Raw genomic sequence first — 19,991 nt, forward strand, 5'->3', positions numbered from 1 at the left:
GGAGGAGGCCGAGCGCCGCGGCGGTCGCGCCGGACCCCGTCCGCACCCCCACGTCCTGACCCCCCCTCTGACTCAGTTTCCCCACCTGCAAACCCAGGTACCCACCCCAGGCTCCCCTTCGGCAAAGCGCTGCCAGCGCTGGCGGCGGCACACATTATTAAACTGGGAAGTCCTGCATTATTAATTTTATTTTACATAATTTGTTATTAATGAAGTGCCGGGAATTACACTTAGCGGCTGCCGGAGCGCTCGGTCTGTGACGGAGCAGCAATTCCCACGTCTCGGCGAGGGAAGCGGGAGGCAAAACGCACCGCGAGGCTCAGCCCGGCGTTCGCGGCACAGCTGGTGGCAAAGGGAACGGGGGCCTCGCCGGCCCTGCTACCGGCCGGGGACACCGCAGCCCTGCTCCCCGCCGGCCGACGAGGACGAGGAAAGGGAAAGCGGGCCTGCTGATTAACGCTGGCCCCCCTCGCTTGTCACGTCCCCAGAGCACCGCGGTGCACCGCGCCGGCCCGGCCAGCCCTGCGGCAACAAGGTGCCGCGTCCCCAGGGTGCCAGGTTTGCTGTAGCGATGCCGCTGTCACCCCGGGGGGGCAGAGGGGACACGAACCGCGACATCAGAGCCCCTTTTCCCCCTCTTCCCCACCCCCGCTCCTCCGCGCTGCCTCCACGGGAAGCAAACCAGGGAATCTGGCAGGAGCTTCGCTGCCACGACAGGGCGGGCAGCTGCCAGCCCCCAGCCCTGCCCGCGCCCCCCGGCCTCGGGGGCACCGACATCCCCCGCCCCGAAAAAACGGGGGGAGAAAGGAAGATTTTGGGAACGCAGGGTGGGGAGAGGGGACGATCCCGCGCTCTTCGGTCCCGAGCGGGATGGGGGCAGCCCGGTAACGAAGCGCGCCGGCGGCCGGAGGGCTGGGAGGCTCCCCCACCCCGGGAGCACCCCGGGAGCACCCGCACCCTCCCGCGGTGCAGCCGGGGAGAGGGGACCCCTCCAGCGCGGGGCCGGGCTTTCGGCGGCAGCCCCCCGACTCCCGGACCCCGAACCGGCCCGGCACCGGCTGCACCGTGCGCGGAGCCGAGACGGACCCCGGTTGTGAGTGGGAGGAAGGAGCGGAGACGCATCTCCTCCTCCTCCCAGCACGCTGGCACCGGGCGGCAGCGGCGGGCACGGCTCCGGCACGGCTCCGGCACGGCACCGCCAGCGCTGCAGCGAGGCCATGGCACGCGGCCCGGTCACGGCACGCATCCCGTGCAAACGCGCTGCCAGCGTCTCCGGCAAGGAGCAGCCTCCAGCACCGCGCTGGGAGGGGGAAACGAGGAGCCCGAGCTGCCAAGAGCGTGTCTTCCCTTCCTCCTCCTCCTCCTCCTCCGCCGGAGCCAGCAGGGGCTGGGGGAAGGGAGCCGCCGCGAGGCCTTATGCACCACGACGGCAACATCTTTCTAAAGAAAATAATTTGAAGAAATAGCTGAGGAAGTGTCCGAGTCCTTAAATAAAATAAAAAAAAAAAGCAAAGCGCAGCGTTTTTACAGCGCGGCGAAGGGCTGCCGGCCCCGCGGCGCCGGGAGATCGCGGCACACGGACCCGCTCCGGCCCCGGACAGGCAGCGGCAGCTCAGGATGCCACCGCGGAGCTGCCTGCGACGCCTCCTGAACCCGCACGGGCGAAGCTGCTTTTGGAAAAGGAAAACCTAAAAAGGATGGGATGAGCGCGCTCGGCCCCAGGAACGCGCCGGCGGCCGTGCGGCGCGGGGACGGGGCCGCTCGGCGCTCACCGGGAGCTAAGCAAGCCCGGCAAAGTTACCCAGCACTTAAAATAAAATAACTAAACCCAAAGCTGCGGCTCTGCCGCTCTTCCCGGGAAGCCGTAACGTATTAATCTGCGCAGATGAGGGATGCGGTTTAAAATGCTGCAGCGCGCGGCTGCCGCCGCTCTCCCCCGGGGTCTCAAAAGAACTCCGCCACAAATCACTTTTCCTAAACGTTTTTGCCGGGCAGCGAGCCCCGGTGCCGGCAGCGTGGCGGGGACGGAGCAGGCGGCTGCTGGGGCTGCGGAGGATGCTCCGACCCTGGCCCTAAATGTTTTTGCCGGGCAGTGAGCCCCAGGCTCCAGCATGCGGCTACGGATGGAGGGCGAGGGCTGGAGACAAGCATCCCGCAGCGTCCCAGGGCATCCCAGGGCATCCCGCAGCATCCCAGGGCATCCCAGGGCATCCCGCAGCGTCCCAGGGCATCCTGGAGCATCCTGCAGCATCCCAGGGCATCCTGGGGCATCCCGCAGCATCCCAGGGCATCCCAGAGCGTACCAGGGCATCCCGGGGCATCCTGCTGCGTCCCAGGGCATCCTGGAGCATCCCGCAGCGTCCCAGGGCATCCCAGGGCATCCTGCAGCATCCCAGGGCATCCTGGGGCATCCCGCAGCGTCCCAGGGCATCCTGGAGCATCCCGCAGCGTCCCAGGGCATCCCAGAGCGTACCAGGGCATCCCGGGGCATCCTGCTGCGTCCCAGGGCATCCTGGAGCATCCCGCAGCGTCCCAGGGCATCCCAGGGCATCCTGCAGCATCCCAGGGCATCCTGGAGCATCCCGCAGCGTCCCAGGGCATCCCAGGGCATCCCGCAGCGTCCCAGGGCATCCTGGAGCATCCCGCAGCGTCCCAGGGCATCCCAGGGCATCCTGCAGCATCCCAGGGCATCCCAGAGCGTACCAGGGCATCCCGGGGCATCCTGCTGCATCCCAGGGCATCCTGGAGCATCCCGCAGCGTCCCAGGGCATCCCAGGGCATCCTGCAGCATCCCAGGGCATCCTGGGGCATCCCGCAGCATCCCAGGGCATCCCAGAGCGTACCAGGGCATCCTGGGGCATCCCGCAGTGTCCCATGGCATCCCAGGGCATCCCAGAGCGTACCAGGGCATCCCGGGGCATCCTGCAGCGTCCCAGGGCATCCCGCAGCGTCCCAGGGCATCCTGCACCATCCCAGGGTATCCTGCAGCATCTCGGGGTACCCCACAGCATCCCAGGGCATCCCAAGGTATCCTGCAGCATCCCAGGCACCCCATAGCACAGCATCCCAGGGCACCCCGCAGCATCCCAGGGTACCCCACAGCATCCCGGGGCATCCCGCAGCATCCCGCAGCATCCCAGGGCATCCCGCGGCATCCCGGGGTATCCCGCAGCTGGAACCCCCCATAAGGCAGGTCGCCGGCAATCCAGGGTTCGGTTCAGCCTTGCGCCGTCCCAAGCCATCCCGGCACCTTTTTATTTATGGGATGCATTTATACGGCTCTGCCCCGGTAATGCCAGCGCTCAGGCACCGTGGCGGGAGCGGGGAACCGTGCCGAGGCTTTTATAGCGGGTAATAAAGGGGTTTGGTGCTCCCACGCCGCGCAGGGTCCGGCGGAGGGGCTGATACGGCACCGCCGGGGAGCGGAGCAGGGATGGGAGCTGGGAAAGGGCCCCGGGGACGGCTCACACGGGACAGATCCTGCTCAGCTCAGCAGCACCTCATTGGAGAGGAGCCGGCATCCTCCGGCGCTGCTGGGAGCAGCCGGGCTGTGCCCATGGACTCTGGCACACGGCCGCACGCTCCCATCCCGCTGGCAGGGCAGGATGCTGGATCCGGCCCCCGGAGCGCCGCGGCGGGAGCTGGCTGGTCCCGGACGGGCCGAGGGGACGCGGGAGCGGGGCCAGGCCGCCCTGGCGCAGCCACGAAGCCGTGAATAAACATCTGATCTCGCCGGCTTCGTGGCCTCGCCGCGTACCCCCGGGAGCCGGGGGCAATCACCGCACACGGCACAGTGCAGCGCCGGCATCGCCGCCTCTCCCCTCCCTCCAGGAGCTCATAAAAAAACTCTCACATTTCTCCAGGGAAAATTTCCCTGATTTTCCATCGAATTCCCGGCACCGCTGGAGCAGGGGCTTTTCCAGCCCTCATTTCTGGGCTCTAAACAGCTTTTTCCCCCCCTTGCTGTGCCATAACCGTGACCGGCACGGCGAGCAGGGGAGCAGGGATGGCACCGCGCAAGGTTTGCCTGTCCGGGCACGCTTGTGCCGGCGCTGAACGCCGGAGATTTGACTCCAGGAGGATTTATGGACTTCGGGAGAAATAGCGGAGGCGAGCAGAGGGGAGGAGAGGAGCCGCGCCGTAGCATCAGTCACCGGAACGAAGCCACCCCGTAATTGCGGGCAGCACGCTGGAGCGAGACCTGAATGCCGAGGCCCCCGGCTGCGCCGCGGCCGGCAGCGGGCAGGATGCGACTCACTGCCGCGGCACTGGACCCCGGGCCGGCGGCCCAAAGGCTTCGGGCCGGATCCGGCAACCAGCAGCGCTGGGCAGGGCCCGGGGGAGCCGAGCTGGGGCTGGCGGTGCTGCCGGGGGGCTGCCGCTGCCTCTTCCCGCAGGCAGCTTCCCCGGCGCTGGCAGGCGTGCGGCCGGCCTCCGAGTCGTGATGGCAACTTGGCTGCTGCCGCAGAGCCCGTGTGGGAGCGCGGCGTATTTTTAACGCTGGTCCCTACCAAAATAGAGGCTGTCGGGAACAGGGAAACAGACGGCAGCGGGGAGGCGGGAGGTGGCCGGGCGTTGCCGAACCACGCCGGCTCCTGCGAACGCAGCCCGGAGCCGGGGGCTGCCCAGGGACCCCCAGCCCGGCACCGCGCTGCCGGGACGCACCCTGCCCGGGACGCCGGCTGACGGGCGCAGCAGCCGGCGGTGATGCTCAGCTCATCGCACACCCAGGGCCTGGGACGGACAGACTTAGGGACGCACCAGCCTGGCTCAGCCCGCGGGGAGCTGCGGCTCCACTGCACCCCGACACGGCAGGGCCACAGCTTTTGGGGTCACCGTGTCCCAGCACCGTGTGTCTGCAGCATCTGGTGTCACCACATTTCAGCCTTTGGAGTCACCGCATCCTGACACCATATCTGCGGTATTTAGGGTCAACATGTCCCGACACTGCATCTGCAGCGTTGGGGGCCCCCACATCCCAAATGCTGCAGCCTTTGGGGTCCCCGCATCCCAACACCGCGCATCCGCAGCCTTTGGGGTCCCTGCATCCCAACACCGCGCATCCGCAGCCTTCGGGGTCCCCGCATCCCAACACCGCGCATCCGCAGCCTTTGGGGTCCCTGCATCCCAACACCGCGCATCCGCAGCCTTTGGGGTCCCTGCATCCCAACACTGCGCATCCGCAGCCTTCGGGGTCCCCGCATCCCAACACCGCGCATCCGCAGCCTTTGGGGTCCCTGCACCCCGAGGCGGCGCAGCCGCAGCCCCCGCCGGCGGGGATGCTCTGCCCCACGGCCAAGCAGCGGCACCCGCAGACCCGAGCAGAGCCCCCCCATCCCCGGGACGTGCCCCCACGGGGACAAGGGGCTCCCCGCTGGTGCCACCCCGCTGTCCCCTGCAGCGGGAGAAGCCAAGCTGCCGTGACACCGTCCCCGCCGAGCTCAGCCATGACGGAGGGCACCCGGGCTGGGGAGCCAGAGGCATCACTGCCTGCGCAGCACCCTCTCTGCCATCAGCGGCGGGCAGGGAGCAGCACCCCCCGGCACAGCCGGCCGCTCCCGCGGGGACAGACCCTGGCTCCAGCGGCAGCCCGGGCAGCCGGCGAGGCTGCAATGCCCCTGCCACGAGCCGGGGTGCAAAAACGAGGCAAAACAAAAACCAAATCACCTTAAAAATACATCAGTTCCCAAAAGCCGCGGCATCATGGGATAACTCAGGGTGGAAAGGGCTCGGTGTGGGGCAGGGGCACGGGCTGGAGCGGGCACAACCTCGGGGGGCTGCAGCTGCGCCCTGCAACTCAGGCAGAAACCTCAGTTTCACCTCCTTTTCCCCCAAAAGCAGATTATGCCCCGCCGTGGCACCCAGGGGCTGCGCGGCTCCTCGTGGCGTCCCCTCCCCGCGGACACGGGCAGCCCCTTCCCGCGGCGGCGGCGGCGGCGGCCGGTCTCGCCTCCTCGCCCCCGGCTGCCGAGGCGGTGGTGAGTTACGGCCGCTCCCCGGGGAGATGCTCGCAGCCCGTCTACGCCGATACACATCAGCCCCCTCGCCGGCACACGCGGGTAAACGCCGTATCTCCAGCCCCACCGCATAAATACGCAGCTCCGCTGTCTCCTCTGCCAGATTTAGGGGCACCCAACCCCTGGGGCCACGCAGCACCCACGCCCCAACAGCTCTCCCCCGGGGCCAGATCCTGCTAACGCTGCTGCCGGCCCCCGCGCCGAGAAGGCGTCAGGCTGCAGAGTCTCGCCGGGAAAGCGAAACCCGGGATTAAATTAGCGCCTCTCTATTTGCACATATTTATAGCACTCAAACGTATATATTTTAGCTGGGAAGACGGGATGAGGCTCCCTTGAGAGCATCCCTGAAGTCGCATTTACAAGGGACCTGTCTTCTCTTCATGATGCTCATTTGCATTTGATATATAAAAAAAGCGAAGGCATCGATAAAACGCAGATATTTGTCATATTTCTGGCTCTAAGCGATGGGTGATGGCACCGTGTGGAGCGGGCAGACGAGGAGCCGGGGAGCACCGGCCAAGCACCGCGCTGGCCGCCGCGGTGCCGCTCCGCTTGGGAGCACCGAGGTGGCTCCTGGGAACGGCACCGGCTGGAAAACCAAAAAAAAAGCAGGAAAAATAAGAGAGCGTGCGTGAGCGCAGAGGGTAAAACCTCTCCCAGCCCTGAAGCCCACGCCGGGCTCGCTGCCACCGGCCACCCCGCAGCTTGCCGTGCCGTGGCCCCACCACGAGCATCCGCCCGCTTTATTTCATATGATGCAATTACTTTGGCAATTCATCACTTAGCGGCAGAGCCAACGCTGGATGGGGAGCAGGGGGGAGCCAAGAGGCCACCCCAAAATGGCTGGAGGCTTGGGGGAAGCTCCGAAAGCCCCGTGGGGGATGATGGCCCTGGGGTGCCATGGAGCGGGGCCAGGGAGCAGGACCACGGAGCAGCGACCCCCGTGGAGCAGGACCCCCTCGGAGCAGGGACCCCTCGGAGCAGGACCACGGAGCAGGGACCCCCTTGGAGCAGGACCACGGAGCAGGGATCCCCATGGAGCAGGGACCCGCACAGAGCAGGACCACGGAGCAGGGACCCCCTTGGAGCAGGACCACGGAGCAGGGATCCCCATGGAGCAGGGACCCGCACAGAGCAGGACCACGGAGCAGGACCATGGAACCGGACCAGGGAGCAGGGACCTGCACGGAGCAGGACCACGGAGCAGGACCATGGAGCAGGACCCCCATGGAGCAGGGACCTGCACGGAGCAGGACCACGGAGCAAGACCATGGAGCAGGACCCCCATGGAGCAGGACCAGGGAGCAGGGACCCCCATGGGTCAGGGACCCACACAGAGCAGGACCACGGAGCAGGACCATGGAGCAGGACCCCCATGGAGCAGGGACCTGCATGGAGCAGGACCAGGGAGCAAGACCATGGAGCAGGACCCCCATGGAGCAGGACCAGGGAGCAGGGACCCCCACAGGTCAGGGACCCACACAGAGCAGGACCACGGAGCAGAGACCCCCACGAAGCAGGACCATGGAGCAGGACCATGGAGCAGGACCAGGGAGCAGGACCATGGAGCAGGACCAGGGAGCAGGGACCCCCACGGAGCAGGACCAGGGAGCAGGGACCCGCACAGAGCAGGACCAGGGAGCAGGACCAGCGAGCAGGACCCAGCTGGATGCAGGCTGCGCCATCGTGGGGCTGGGGACCCCCCCGGGTGCCGATGCTTGGAGGTGGGGGACAACCCGGCCGCTCTGCCCATAAGCTCAGCTCGGGGCACGCGGGGTCCCCCCAGGACCCCCCTCTCCTCTCGTCCCCGCTTCACCCTCCCGGTGCAGCCGCCGCAGCGACCCCCCCGCTACCGAAAACCGAGGCCCGGGAAGCCACGGCCCCCCGCCGCTGACCGTTCATTAGCTGTGTCACTGAATAATTGATCAGGGCTGCGCGGGCTCATTAGAGGTAGAGCTGCTTCAATAACCCAGTTTGCCTTACTCAGGGTAAAAGTTTAATTTTCCAGTGCTGCGAGCTGGGAGAGGTGCCAGCCCCCCCGCCCGGCAGCTCCCGCGGGCACGGTGGCGGGCACGGCACAGCAGTGCGTGCCGGCAGCTTTCCGGAGAGCCGCGGGGGCGGCTGGGGACGCGGGTGGGATCCCCAAACCCACCCGTCTCTGCCATCCGCCGGGCTGGCGTGCCGCGGGGATGCACGGCATGCCGGCCCTGCCGCCAAAGGGCTTCGCCCGGCTGGGCGCCCGCCGTCCCTGCAGCGCTGGGCACGGCCGGCCGCCCGCGCCACCCTGGCACGGTGTGCCGGGGCTGCCGGGAAAGGTGGCGGCAGGGGCTGGGAGGCCGGGAAGTTATTCACATCACCAGCGCGAGCAACCCTCTTGCTTCAGGGTTTGCCACCGGCCGGAGCAACCGGGGACAAATCCCCCCCAGTGCCAGGCCGAGGCCGGGAAGGGGCTGATGCACCGGGCTGGCCGGCATCGGCCGCGCCAGCTCCCGGCACTGCCATCAGGAAGAAGGGAGGAATCCAGGCAAAGCCAAGGAATCCCCACGCTGGCAGATGTGCAGGGTCTGCGGCGGGGGAAGACAGAAGGGGCCCGTCATCTTCCGTGCTAATCGGCGCGTTACCTGCCTTTTTAGCCTGTAATTAATGCCTACAGCCTGATTAGGGAGCCTGGGCTGGGGGAGGCCTCCCGGGGAGGAGAGGGGAGCTGCGCACCCCCCCGGCGCCAAGGGGAGCGGGCAGGGAGCGGGACGGTTTGCCCCAGCCCCCGAGAAGCGGCTCCAGCAGCGCTGTTAGCCCCGCTCAGCGCGCCGCCGCTCTGGGACGCGCAGCGTGGGACGGTCCGGTGCAATGCAGGATGCTCCTGTGCAATGCAGGATGGTCCTAGGAGCAGGGGACGGTCCTGAGCAATGTGGGACGGTCCTGTGCAACGCAGGATGCTCCTGTGCAATGCAGGATGCTCCCATGCAATGCAGGATGATCCTACGAACAGGGGACGGTCCTGAGCAATGTGGGACGGTCCTGTGCAACTCAGGATGGTCCTCTACAACGCAGGATGCTCCTGTGCAATGCATAATGATCCTGTGCAACATGGGATGCTCCTGTGCAGTGCAGGATGCTCCTGTGCAATGCAGGATGATTTGGTGCAATGCAGGATGCTCATGTGCAACATGGGATGCTCCTGTGCAATGCAGGATGCTCCCATGCAGTGCAGGATGATCCCGTGCAATGCAGGATGATCCCGTGCAATGCAGGACGCTCCTGTGCAATGCAGGATGCTCCCGTGCAATGCAGGATGATCCCGTGCAATGCAAGATGCTCCCATGCAGCGCAGGATGATCCTGTGCAATGCAGGATGATCCCGTGCAATGCAGGACGCTCCTGTGCAATGCAGGATGCTCCCGTGCAATGCAGGATGATCCCGTGCAATGCAGGATGCTCCCATGCAGCGCAGGATGCTCCTGTGCAATGCAGGATGATCCCGTGCAATGCAGGATGCTCCTGTGCAATGCAGGATGCTCCCGTGCAGTGCAGGACACCCCAGGAGATGCAGGGGCTGCTGCAAAGGGCTGCAGCTGCATTTCCCGGAGGGCTGCAGCCGCCCACGGTCACCGCAGCCCCGTGGCCCCAGACACCCTGAAATCTTTGCTCCCGAGCCCGGCCCCGGCGCGGCTGCACGGGAGGCGACGAGCCGCCCGCTCGGCGTTCCCAGCCCTCCTCAACTTCCCAGTGAGCTGCCCGGCGCAGGGCAGCACCGACGCAGCCGAGGAGGTGGCCGGGGTGACCCAGAGCATCGGCGCCCGCCGCGCCCCACGGGCACCCCGGCCCCATCGCTCCAGGGACCCCCATCGCTCCAGGGACCCCTGGCGGCCCCGGGGCCCCCGAGGCAGCGGGGGCTGGGGGTTATTCACCACTTTGGGAACTTTTTGGAGCAAAAGGGGCCGCGGGCGCGGGCGCCAGCCGGTCAGTCGCCACAGCAACGGGGATTAAATATGACTTTGCGGCGAGCGCGCTCCCCCCGGAGCCATCCATTTCCAGGCCGCCCTCCCCTTTAATTTAAAAATTACCCGCCTAAGCGGAAAGGCCGAGCCGGAGCCTCGCCGCGAGCGGCCGGGAACCGCCGTCACCGGCAGGGCCGGGTGTATTTAACTGCCGGGCCCCGGGGAGGGATGGCGGGAGCCCGTTCACCCCGCCGTGGGAAGGGGATCCATCGCTGCCGACCCCGTGGAGGTCCCGTGGGACACGGGGTGCGCGTCCCCGGTCCCGAGCATCGGCCGCGGGCGTTGCGCCGGCGAGGACGAGGATGGGGCACGGCGGGCTGCCGCCGCCAGCGCCGGGAACCGCGACGGCTCCTTCCACTCCCCTGAAACGGGCACTCGAGCAGCAGGAGCGAAGCAAATCCCACCCCAGCCACAGCCGGCGGCAGGGCCTGAAATCGGGGAGAGCATCCCCGAGCGTGGCGGCGGGACGATGCCGGATCCGCCGGGACGGTGCTCTGCCACCAGCTCCCCTCGCCGGGAGCACTCGGAGAAGCCGGCAGGATTCTTGCGTATGAAACACGGCTGAACCCAGCGGCAGCCTTTTAAACCAGAAATATTTAAATATATCTGAATTCCTCCTCCCGAGCACGTGGGAGTTTTATCGCTTCTTAAAATTTTAATGTCTCAGTCACAGGCAAGGGGGAGTCTCGTTTCCCCGTCTTTTGCAGCTGACTTTAAGAATGGTTAATTATAAATAAGACTGCGTGCCTATTTATACGCGCAAGCACGCGGAGAAGGACAGGTTTAGGACACGCTTCCCACGCGCAGGAGTCAGCCCGGAGCGGGGCTGGGGACGCTCGTGCTCCGGCCGGCCACGGGGCCGGGCTGTCCCCAGGCGAGAGCACCGCTCGGGGGAGGTTTGGGCGCTGGGGGGTGACGGTGACGGGCACCGGTGGGACTGGGGGGCCCTGGCCAGGCTGGCCGTGTCCTACAGACCACGAGGAGCAGGCGGCCGGAGCGAGGGGTGCGCCGGCAGCCGGAGCTCAGGCGGACGGGGACAGGCGGGATCTGCGCCTTTGGGTGCAACGGGGAAGGGCTGTGGGGCGCGAGGGGCTGGGGTTTGCTCGTCAGAGCGAGCGGGCGAAGCGGGGGACCGGGGCATCCTTCCCGGTCACCCTGGGTCAGCGCCTTGAGCCGCGCTCCAGGAGCATCGCCGGGACCAGGCGCGGTCCTTCCCGCTCCCCGAAGCCCTCGGCGCCAGTGGCCACGAAGCCCTGGGGGGCAGCGAGCGGGCGGAGGCGCAGGCAGCGCAGGCGGGTGGCTGCTCCCGTGCCGCAGGCTGGCTTTGCCAGCGCACGGCACCGTTCCCCGGCTCCGGGAACAAAGGGGCAGACGAAGGCTTCCCGGCTCCATCCCGGCCCCCACGCTCCCCCCCAGGATAAATATTCCTTCGGTGGGAGCGGCAAGAGCTGCTGCTTACGGAAAAGTCGGTGTTTTTATCCCCATATAAGATCTATTTATATGCTTATTGAATTTTTCATAACCAAGTTGTGAACGATCGGCGTTCAGGGTCATCCTTTATACACGGTTATTGCCATAGAAACGGGAGCAGGAGATGAGCCGCCCCACATCCTCTCCCACCGAGGGATCCGGCAGTGCCGGCGGAGACTCAGTGAGCCGCCGCTCTCACCGGTGACGGGCTTCCCCGTCCCGGCACGCTGCCGGCTGACGCCTCGGCACCGTCCGCCCGTCCCGCTGCCAGCCTAGAGGGTGGCACCTCCAAAGGGCCGGGGTTCGCGATGGTCCTGCCACGCTCCGCTCCGCGGCGAAGCCTTGGCTGCAATACGCACCGCGAGCCGGCCTGCTTTAGTGGGGGGATTCTTCGGTTTTTGTAGGACCTACCAAAACAACCGCCCCGTCCACGCGGGGATGCGCACCCTCATCCCGGTGCACGGGCAAGCCCCTGGGGCGATGCACCCGGAGCGTCCGCTGGCACCTCCGCCAGCCCGGCCCAAGAGCCGCTCGCGCTCGTCCCTGTCCCCACGTGTCCCCGGGGGTCCCGCAGCCCCGCCACCTCCTCCCGCGACCGCGCCACGCTCCTGGGGTTCGCCGCATGCTCCCCGGCTTTGGTGGAGGAGAGCGACCTTCCCGGGCCCCCCATCGCTGCAGGCGAGCGCCCTGCCTGCCCTGCCTGCCCTGCCCGCAGGCAGCGGGGCCGAGGAGGGAAGAGGGGGCGAGCAGCCACCCCACAGGGCATCCAAACGCGCCCCAAGCCTCGGGGGGCTCAGCGGGGGGACAGCGCTCCGGCGTCCCCGCAGAGCGAACCCCGCCGGGGAGGCTGGCAGGCGCGGACACGACTGCGGCGCGGGGAGAGGGCGGGAGCCGCCGGCAGCAGCCGAACCCTCTGCTCACCTCCAGCCAGCGCTCCCCAGCTCCGTGAACCCCCTCCCCAGGCCGACGCGGCGGCAGCACCGGCATTAACCTCGCCCGCGGCCCCGGGGGGCCAGGCCCCGCGCCCGGCGGCGCTCACCTGCCAGCAGGAAGGTGATGAGGCAGGTTTCCTTTGGCATGAAGAGCTTCAGCCGGGAGCCGCTGAAGACGTACTCCACCACGGCCTCGGAGCGGCCGGCGCGCTGCAGGAAGGGCAGGAACTGCTTCGCCTTCTGGGTGTCCTGCGGGGAGAAAACGGGGGGTCAGGGCGGGGGGCACGGCACGCCGGGGGCGCCGACCGCCCCCCTCGGTGCGCGGGGACCCGCCGGCACCCCGATGTCCCTCACGGTGGGGACAGCGGCCGCTCCTTGCCGTGGGCTCGGTGCCCGGATCGGCCTCGCCTGCCCCGTGCCGGCTGGGGAGGGACGCAGGATGCGGGCAGGGATCCGGCTTCTCCCGGCTCAGGATGGACCGTGCACCCCACGCCTGCACCCACGTCCCGGGGGGGCCGGCTCCGACTGCTCCAGCACGGGGATGGCAGCCTGGGTGCAGGCAGGAGCAGGCAGGAGCAGGCAGGAGCAGGCCCCATCCCTCCCTTCCATAACGGAGCAGCCCATGACCCCTGGGAAACCCCGGCTCCGCGCGCAGCCTGCTCCCTTCCCAGCAGCGAACCCCTCTGTACCAACCCAGGCACCTTCGTTAATAAAAACTTAACGAGCCGCCAAGGGGCTCAGGAGGCCGGGGGGGCGGCGGGGTGCCCCGGCACAGAGCAGCGGGTGCATCCCTGGGGTCCTCCCAGCGGCACCACCGCCAGCGTCGCCGTCTCTGCGAGGGGCTGGTGCAGCACCCACGTGCCGGCAGACCCGACGCCGAGTGCCGGCCCGGTGCCGGCTGGAACCTCTCCGCACGGTGCAGCCGCAGCCGGGGAACCGCAGACCCCAGCGGCCATCTCGGCTTCGGCGCGGCAGCTTCGGCCGGCATCTCTGTGTGCCGCCTGTCCCGCGGGCAAGCCGCTCTGTGTCACAAGCTCCTAATTTATTTACCCAAGGAAGAAAGAGAAAAAAAAAGCAGCAGCTCCCCCCAAAACGGCAGCCAGGTGGCTTTTCATCTCGCTCCGGCCTTCATTTAGAAAAACGAGCCGCAGAGGAGGGAGGGGAGCGTGCCGCGGCCAAAGCCAGGCGCCTCTCGGGAGGGCCCGGAGCCGGCTCTGGCAGGCAGGGATGGAGGCAGGAGCTGGTCCACGGCCGGGGCGGCGGGGCCGGAGCCGGGCTTAATAACTTTTATTAAGTTAAATGCAAGCTGCTGGCGTTGGAAAGGCGTGGGGAGGGCAGGGGCTGGGCTGGGGAAGGCAGGCGAGCGGAGGCGGCTGCAAATCTCTGGAGCAGCGGCTGGGAGCCAGGGCGGGAGGGGGCCGGCGCCGGCATCTGCTGGCACAGGAGCTGGCAGAGGAGCCGGAGCTGCTTCCAGAGCGGGCTGTAAGATGGCAGCGGCGAAGAGGCAAATCTCCGTGCCCCTCCGGGGATGGGGGAGCGGCGGCACGAGCACCGGGAGCTGAAGGAGCAGGAGCCGCACGGCTCTGCCTGCAGCTCTGCCTGCAGCTCTGCCCGCGGCCCCGGCGGGTGTCGGTGCCGGCAGCACGAGCAGCTCGCAGAACGGCAAGAGCAAAGGGGCCGGTGTTTGCGTGCGTCCCTGTTTTAATCCGCTCCGGTGCAGCGGGCGGCTGCTCGCTTGCCCACCCGTGCGACCCCAAGCCACTGGCTGCGTGGAGCCGGCCCGTGCTGCCGCCGCGGCCCCAGGTGTTGCTGCTCTGCAACCTGGAGCTGCTCCATGCATCGAGCGCACGCAGATCTCGGCAGTCCCCAAGCGCCAGAGCTGCCATCTTCCAGCTCCGGCACGGGAAAGGACACCGTCACCTGCCACGCCGGTGCTTCGCCATCTTTCTCCCAGAGCCAAAAGGCTCGGGGCGGCAGCGTGCAGACCCGGCGGCACGGCCCAGCGGCTCCCCGGCCGCGCACCGACGCTCGAGCAGCACCTTTGTGCCGACGTCCCAGCTCCCCTGGCTGCAGGCACCCACCCCCTCCAGCCGCGAAGGGGTCCCCGGCAAACCCGACCCCCCCAGCAGCCCGGCCGGGGCAGGGCTGGCAGACAAAGACCCCCCGAAATCCCGCTGCATCGCTCCCCGCCGCGCCGGATGCCGGATCGCTCGCCGCCACGTGCGCTCCGCGCACAAAACACGCCCGGGGAGGTTTTTTTAGCAGATGTGCAGTCAAGAAGTTAATACAACACATGTAAGTGCAATCTGCATGCAAAGAAAAACCGCATTACCCGGCGTTAACCACTTAGGTCTAACATATGCAAATCTAAAATGGGAGCCGCTAATGAAGGCCACTAATTAGCGGTAATCACTAGGCAGTCACAATTCGATTAGCTTAAGGAAAAAAAAGAGCTGCAAGAAGGAGCCCACCGTGGGGTGGGCATCCCTGCTCCGGCCCAAAAGTGCGGGATCGGGGACCCCGACGCCCCGGCTGCCCCGAGCGGGTGGTGGAGGCAGCGAGGAAGAGGTCGGCGGCGAAGATCAGCCCCGCGAGCCGGCTGCCGTCAGCATCGAAAGGAGGCGGCGGCGTTCGAACGTGCTGGAGAATGACCTTAAAAATCCGCCGGGATCTGCACAAACAAAGCAGCTCTTCCGCAAGAGGCGCGGAGACGTGCCAGCGCCCGGCGGTACCGTGGAATAATAAGTGGAGAGCGGCGATTCCTGCGCGGCGAGGCGCGCCGGCAGCCGCGGCGGCCCGGCACGGCGGGGATGGGTGTCCGCTTGGTCCCCAAAATCCATTAGGGCAGGTTTATTTGGGGCTTTGGGCGTGAAGGCAGAGGGGAGCCGCGCTGCTGGGAGGATGCTGCGGGACGCTTCGTGCCTTTCTTGCCGCCTGGCCTGCCGAAGTGCCCTTGCTCCTGGGTGCGGGTGATGCCACCTCCACCACGCAGGCACAGGTCTGCTCGCCGCGGGTGCCGGGAAAAGCTGGACGTGAGGCAGGGGCCGGGGCTTTGAGCCGGCGCGCACGGTCCCCTCGGACCCTCCCCAAATGGGGCTGTGCTGGCCTCTACGCGGCGGCTTCCCCGGGCACGGCCTCGCCGCCACCAGCGGGGCTGACCCTGACCCCACCGAGGGTGCTGGGCGGCCGCCGCGCGGTGCGCGGCGAGGGGACGGTGCCCGCCGAAACAGAGACGGCGGGAGCAGGGAGAGGGCGGGCTCGGACGCTGGGCTGCAGCGTTTAACGCTGGGGCTACGGGATGCCCAAGCGCATCCCTCGCCCCCACCGAGGCGTTTCCCCTCCTGCCGTCGGCGCCGACCGGAGCAGCAGGACGCGCGGCAGCACCAACGCTCACCGTGTGCATCCCACGCCTGCCGCCACGGAGCCGCTCCCGTCCCCACGCAGACCTCGCAGCTGCTCCGTGGCGGTGGAAACTCCGGCAGCTCTTCCCAGCAGCGGCGAGCGCCGCGCTGCAGCCCCACCCCGAGCCCGGCTGGTTGGGCTCCCCCGGGATGGCACGTGCCCGGCATCGCCCGCCGAGGGGCCGGGGGCTGCGGTGCCGAGCAGCCGGCGGGACAGGGAAGGAGCAGGGGGTGCAGATGCCGGCGGAGGGGATGGCTGTGCCAATTTCTGGGAGTGAATTTTGGGAGCACTCGGGGTGGCTCTGGCTCCGCGGCACAGGTCTGAGCCGTCGTGCCAGCCCGGCACACACGTGGGTGGCCTCAGGGATGGGCGGCAGCCGGTGCAGAGAGCTCGCAGCCGCCCAGCTAAGCCGGCGCTGCCGCCGTGTCCGGCCTTTGGCTGCGTGCTGAAGGACACGCACAGACGTCCCGCACCGCCGGGGCCGGCTCCTGCTCCAGGGCTCTGCGGTGGGAGGAAGGAGCCGAGCACCCCGCGCCATCGTCCCCAGCTCCGGCAGGGACCCAGCGGGTGCCTCGGGGACAGCCAGACACGGGCGCTGCGGTTTGGAGGGGACGGACACAACGAGCTCCCGGCCCGGCTTCCCCTGGATCTGCTCTCCAGGGCCGGTGACCCCACGCTCCTCCTGCTCGGCACGGGACAGTGAAGTCCCAGCCGCCCCGGGAGCAGCCTGCGACGGGCAAACAGCGCCCAGCCCGCACCGATCCCGCGGCAGGAGCCGGCCTGGCAGCCTCCGGAGGGGCCACGGCACCGGGAGCGCGGCGGAGCACCAGCACCGTGGTGGGTGGGTGCAGGAGCGGGTGCCGGGTCGGGATGCTCGCAGCCCGCCCGCCTTATCCCACCGAGGGTCGGGGGGACGCCGTCGGACGCGCCTGCACGGGCGCACGGGGACAGAGGCTCTCGGACCCGCCGGGGAGCGCGCGCCGGCGGCTGGGAGGCATCACCGGATAAATTCAGACGGGGAAGGGAAGCGGGGGACCTCCACCGCACTGGCATCTCCCCCTCCCCATCCCGGCCGCGCCGAGCCTCGGCTCCCACCTTCAGCGCTGCCCAGGGCCGGGCAGGATTCGTCCCCTGCCACGAGCTGGCAGCTCAGGCTCCTCTCCTGGGGAGAAAGAGGCACTTCCAGGGCACGACCCACCTGCGTCCACCTCGGGGGTGCGAACCCCCGGCACCCCCATCCCGCACCTCTTCAGGGCTCCCCGGGTAAGGACAGCCCGGGGCATCCCACCGGGCGCTGCCGGCTCTGCCGCCCCGCTCCCGGCCCGCTCCTTCCACCCAGGTGATACCACCCCTGTTACTATGATTTTAACGCCTCGAGCATTTAATTAGCTGTGAATTGAAGGGAAACTCTGCATAAATACAGCGAGGAGAAAAAAAAAAATGTCATCCCGACTCCACTTTTATGTGAAGCTCTGCCAATTATGCAAAATTATTCAAGGACTTTTCACAAGGACAGGACGCTTTCCGGCGGCCGGGCTGCCACGCGCTTGCCTGCGCTCTCGTGCCGGGCCGCACGCTAACGGGAGAAGCGAGCTAGCGTGGATTCGTATCGCTGCTGCGCTTCCCTCTCTGCTTTTTCTCTGGTTTTTGGGGGGGATTTTTCTTGCCTGCAGCATCGCGGGTCCCTGAGGAGGGACGCTGCTTCCCTTTGCAGCTCCCGGCCGGCAGGGAATGGGAATGGGGGACGGGACCGGGAGGTCTTGGGGTGTTGGAGAGGAGCAGGATGCCCCGGGGACACCAGGGCAGCCACCGTCGGGTGGCTTGAACCCCAGGGAAGGGACATTTCGCAGCATGAGCCGGGGCGGGAGGGCAGGAGGCTGCGCCAGAGCCGGCAAAACCAGGCTGAATCCTGTGTTTGAGCTAATTCCCTGAGTTTTGCATCCCGGTCGCCAAGCCAGCCGGGATGCTCAGGACTGGGGAGGCAGGGTAAGGCAGAGCTGGGGACCAGCAGCTTGACAGGGTGGGGACAGAGATGACGACCCAGGGACAAGGACATGGTGCCGGTGCCGTGCTGGTGGACGGCACAGGTTGACATCCATGGGCGAGGGATGCGCCAAAGCCACCCCCCGGGATGCACCGGCACGGGTCAGGGTCGGGGTGGCCCTGAGGGTCCTGTGCCCGCCCTGTCACCGCCACCTGAAAGGCGGCACAGCCCCAGAGCCCGTGTTTTCCCGACACCGGTTCCCCACAGAGTGCTGCGGCAAGGGGAGATGCCGCACCGGGAAAGGGCAGCGGGCAAAACCGCAGGAGCATCGGGTACGGAGGAGCCCGGGGACAGGGATGTCTCCAGCGGACGAGGGACCCAGAGCAATGCCACACGAGCCACTCTGTTGATGGCACAGCGCCGGTCCCGGACACCCCACCGCGGCACCCGGGGCCAACCGTGCCTCGACAGGCACCCACGTCCCGGGGGGGCCGGGGCTGGGCGTTGCACTGAGCGGGTTTGGCAGCAGCATGGGGGCTGCGGGGCCGTGGCTGGGAGGGGATGGACAGACACCGTGCCACGCCACGCACAGCCACCTCTGCCCGGCGGCTCCCTGCCTCTGCATCACCGGCAAGCCCTGCTGTTGGGGTCCCTGGCACCCCAATAGATCGCCTTCCCCCCCAGCCCCGCGTGGCTCCTGCCTCCCATCCCAGCGCAGCGCCGGAGAGGCTCCAGTTTGGTGCTGGGAAGCCGGGACCGACAGCCAGACCAACAGCAGAGCCCGGGGAACCGCGATGCTCGCCCTCCCGCCGCCCCGAGCCCCGCGGGACCCCGGGCACGGGCGCTCGCCGAGCCCGACGCTAATTCACATTGAATTATTTTGGCAGTGGTAAAGCACCCGCTGTCAGCGCGGCGCGCGCCCGCATTCATCACGCCGCACAACTGCTGACACGCGGCTAACGAAGGCCGGGATCAATTTACAGAAAACTATTAAAGATTTAAAAAGATTAACAAATCTTCATAAAAGCCGTGATGTATTAGCCTAATTTTGTTTGCGGGGGCCCTCCCCCTCCCATCCGGCTCCAACCCTTTCGCTCGCTGCCCTGATTGAGTTACGGGGGCTCCTAACGATGCCGGCGGCAGCGCGGCCCCGGCGCGGGGACCCTGCCGGGACAGGGGCCGGGGGGCTCGGAGCAGGGACGGCCCCGCGTCCTGCCACCGCCGCCGGTTTGCCTCGCTCTTTGCGGGCGACCGCGCCAACGTGTGGTTTTTTAGAAGCCTAAAAGGCAGCCGAGCCCCGGGGAGCCGGCAGCTCTGCCGGGGGTGTCCCAGCACCCTTCACCGAGCCCTGTCCGGCCGGGACCCCGCGAGGGGCCGGCCTGGGGAGGATGAGCCGTCTCCATCTCCTGAGAGCAGCAGACACCGCCGCAGACCCCAGCGACTGAAAGCAGGGCGGGAGGCTGGGGCAGGCAGGAATCGGGGCGCCCAGGACGGAGCTCCGTCCCCCCACGGACACGAAGGAACTTCTCGAGAGCCGGGGCACCAAACCCAGGACGGACGCACGGACGCAGCTCCTATCTGCTGGCTTATGAATGAATCTGGCACCGCCGCGGGCGTTGCAAAACCCTGCGGCACCGCGGGGTCACCTTCGTCGCCGATGTTCGGGGCGATGCCGGCACGAGGCTGGCGGTGAGACCGCCCCACGGCCCCCCGGCGAAGAGAAACCCCAGGAGAAATCTCATTTCGCCCTTTCGGGGTGCGCCGGGGGTGACAAACGGCTCCTGCAGTGGCACCTGGGGGGCCACCAGCCCCGGCGGAGGAGGACGATGGGCTGCCGTGCTCCCGCGTGCCAGCCCCAGCCGGGCGTCCCGGCTGCTCCGGCAGAGCCAGCGGGCAGGCGCCGTGCCTGCAGAATTCCCGCACGTCCCGCATGCAGCGAGCGGGATCGCGGGCCATGCGGGAGCGCCGGCACCCGGCACCGATCCGGCTCTGCTCCACGCGCCCCATCCCGGCAAACAACCGCACACGTGGCGCAGCCGGTGCGGCCGCTCCCCGCGCCGCGTGCCGGAAGGTCCTTACCCCGGAGATGTCGGCCACCCGGTGAATCGGCACCTCCTTCTTGCTGTGCAGCCCTTTGCCGTTCTTGATAGCCCTGCAAAAGAGAGGTGGCACGAGCCGTCAGCACCCG

General features: G+C 67.9%; 1 protein-coding gene across 1 annotated transcript in view; it reads right to left on the bottom strand.

The window, feature by feature from the left end:
• Positions 1–19,991, bottom strand: part of SND1 (staphylococcal nuclease and tudor domain containing 1) — a 134,365-nt gene that overhangs the window by 34,295 nt on the left and 80,079 nt on the right. The window contains exons 14-15 of the mRNA XM_082310600.1: positions 19,883–19,955; positions 12,525–12,666 (exon numbers count right to left, since the gene is read on the bottom strand). Coding sequence (XP_082166726.1) covers positions 12,525–12,666; positions 19,883–19,955 — 215 coding nt within the window. The remainder of the gene's footprint in view (positions 1–12,524; positions 12,667–19,882; positions 19,956–19,991) is intronic.

This window comes from Platalea leucorodia (assembly GCF_965183815.1).
Source record: "Platalea leucorodia genome assembly, chromosome: 4".
Taxonomy (NCBI): domain Eukaryota; kingdom Metazoa; phylum Chordata; class Aves; order Pelecaniformes; family Threskiornithidae; genus Platalea; species Platalea leucorodia.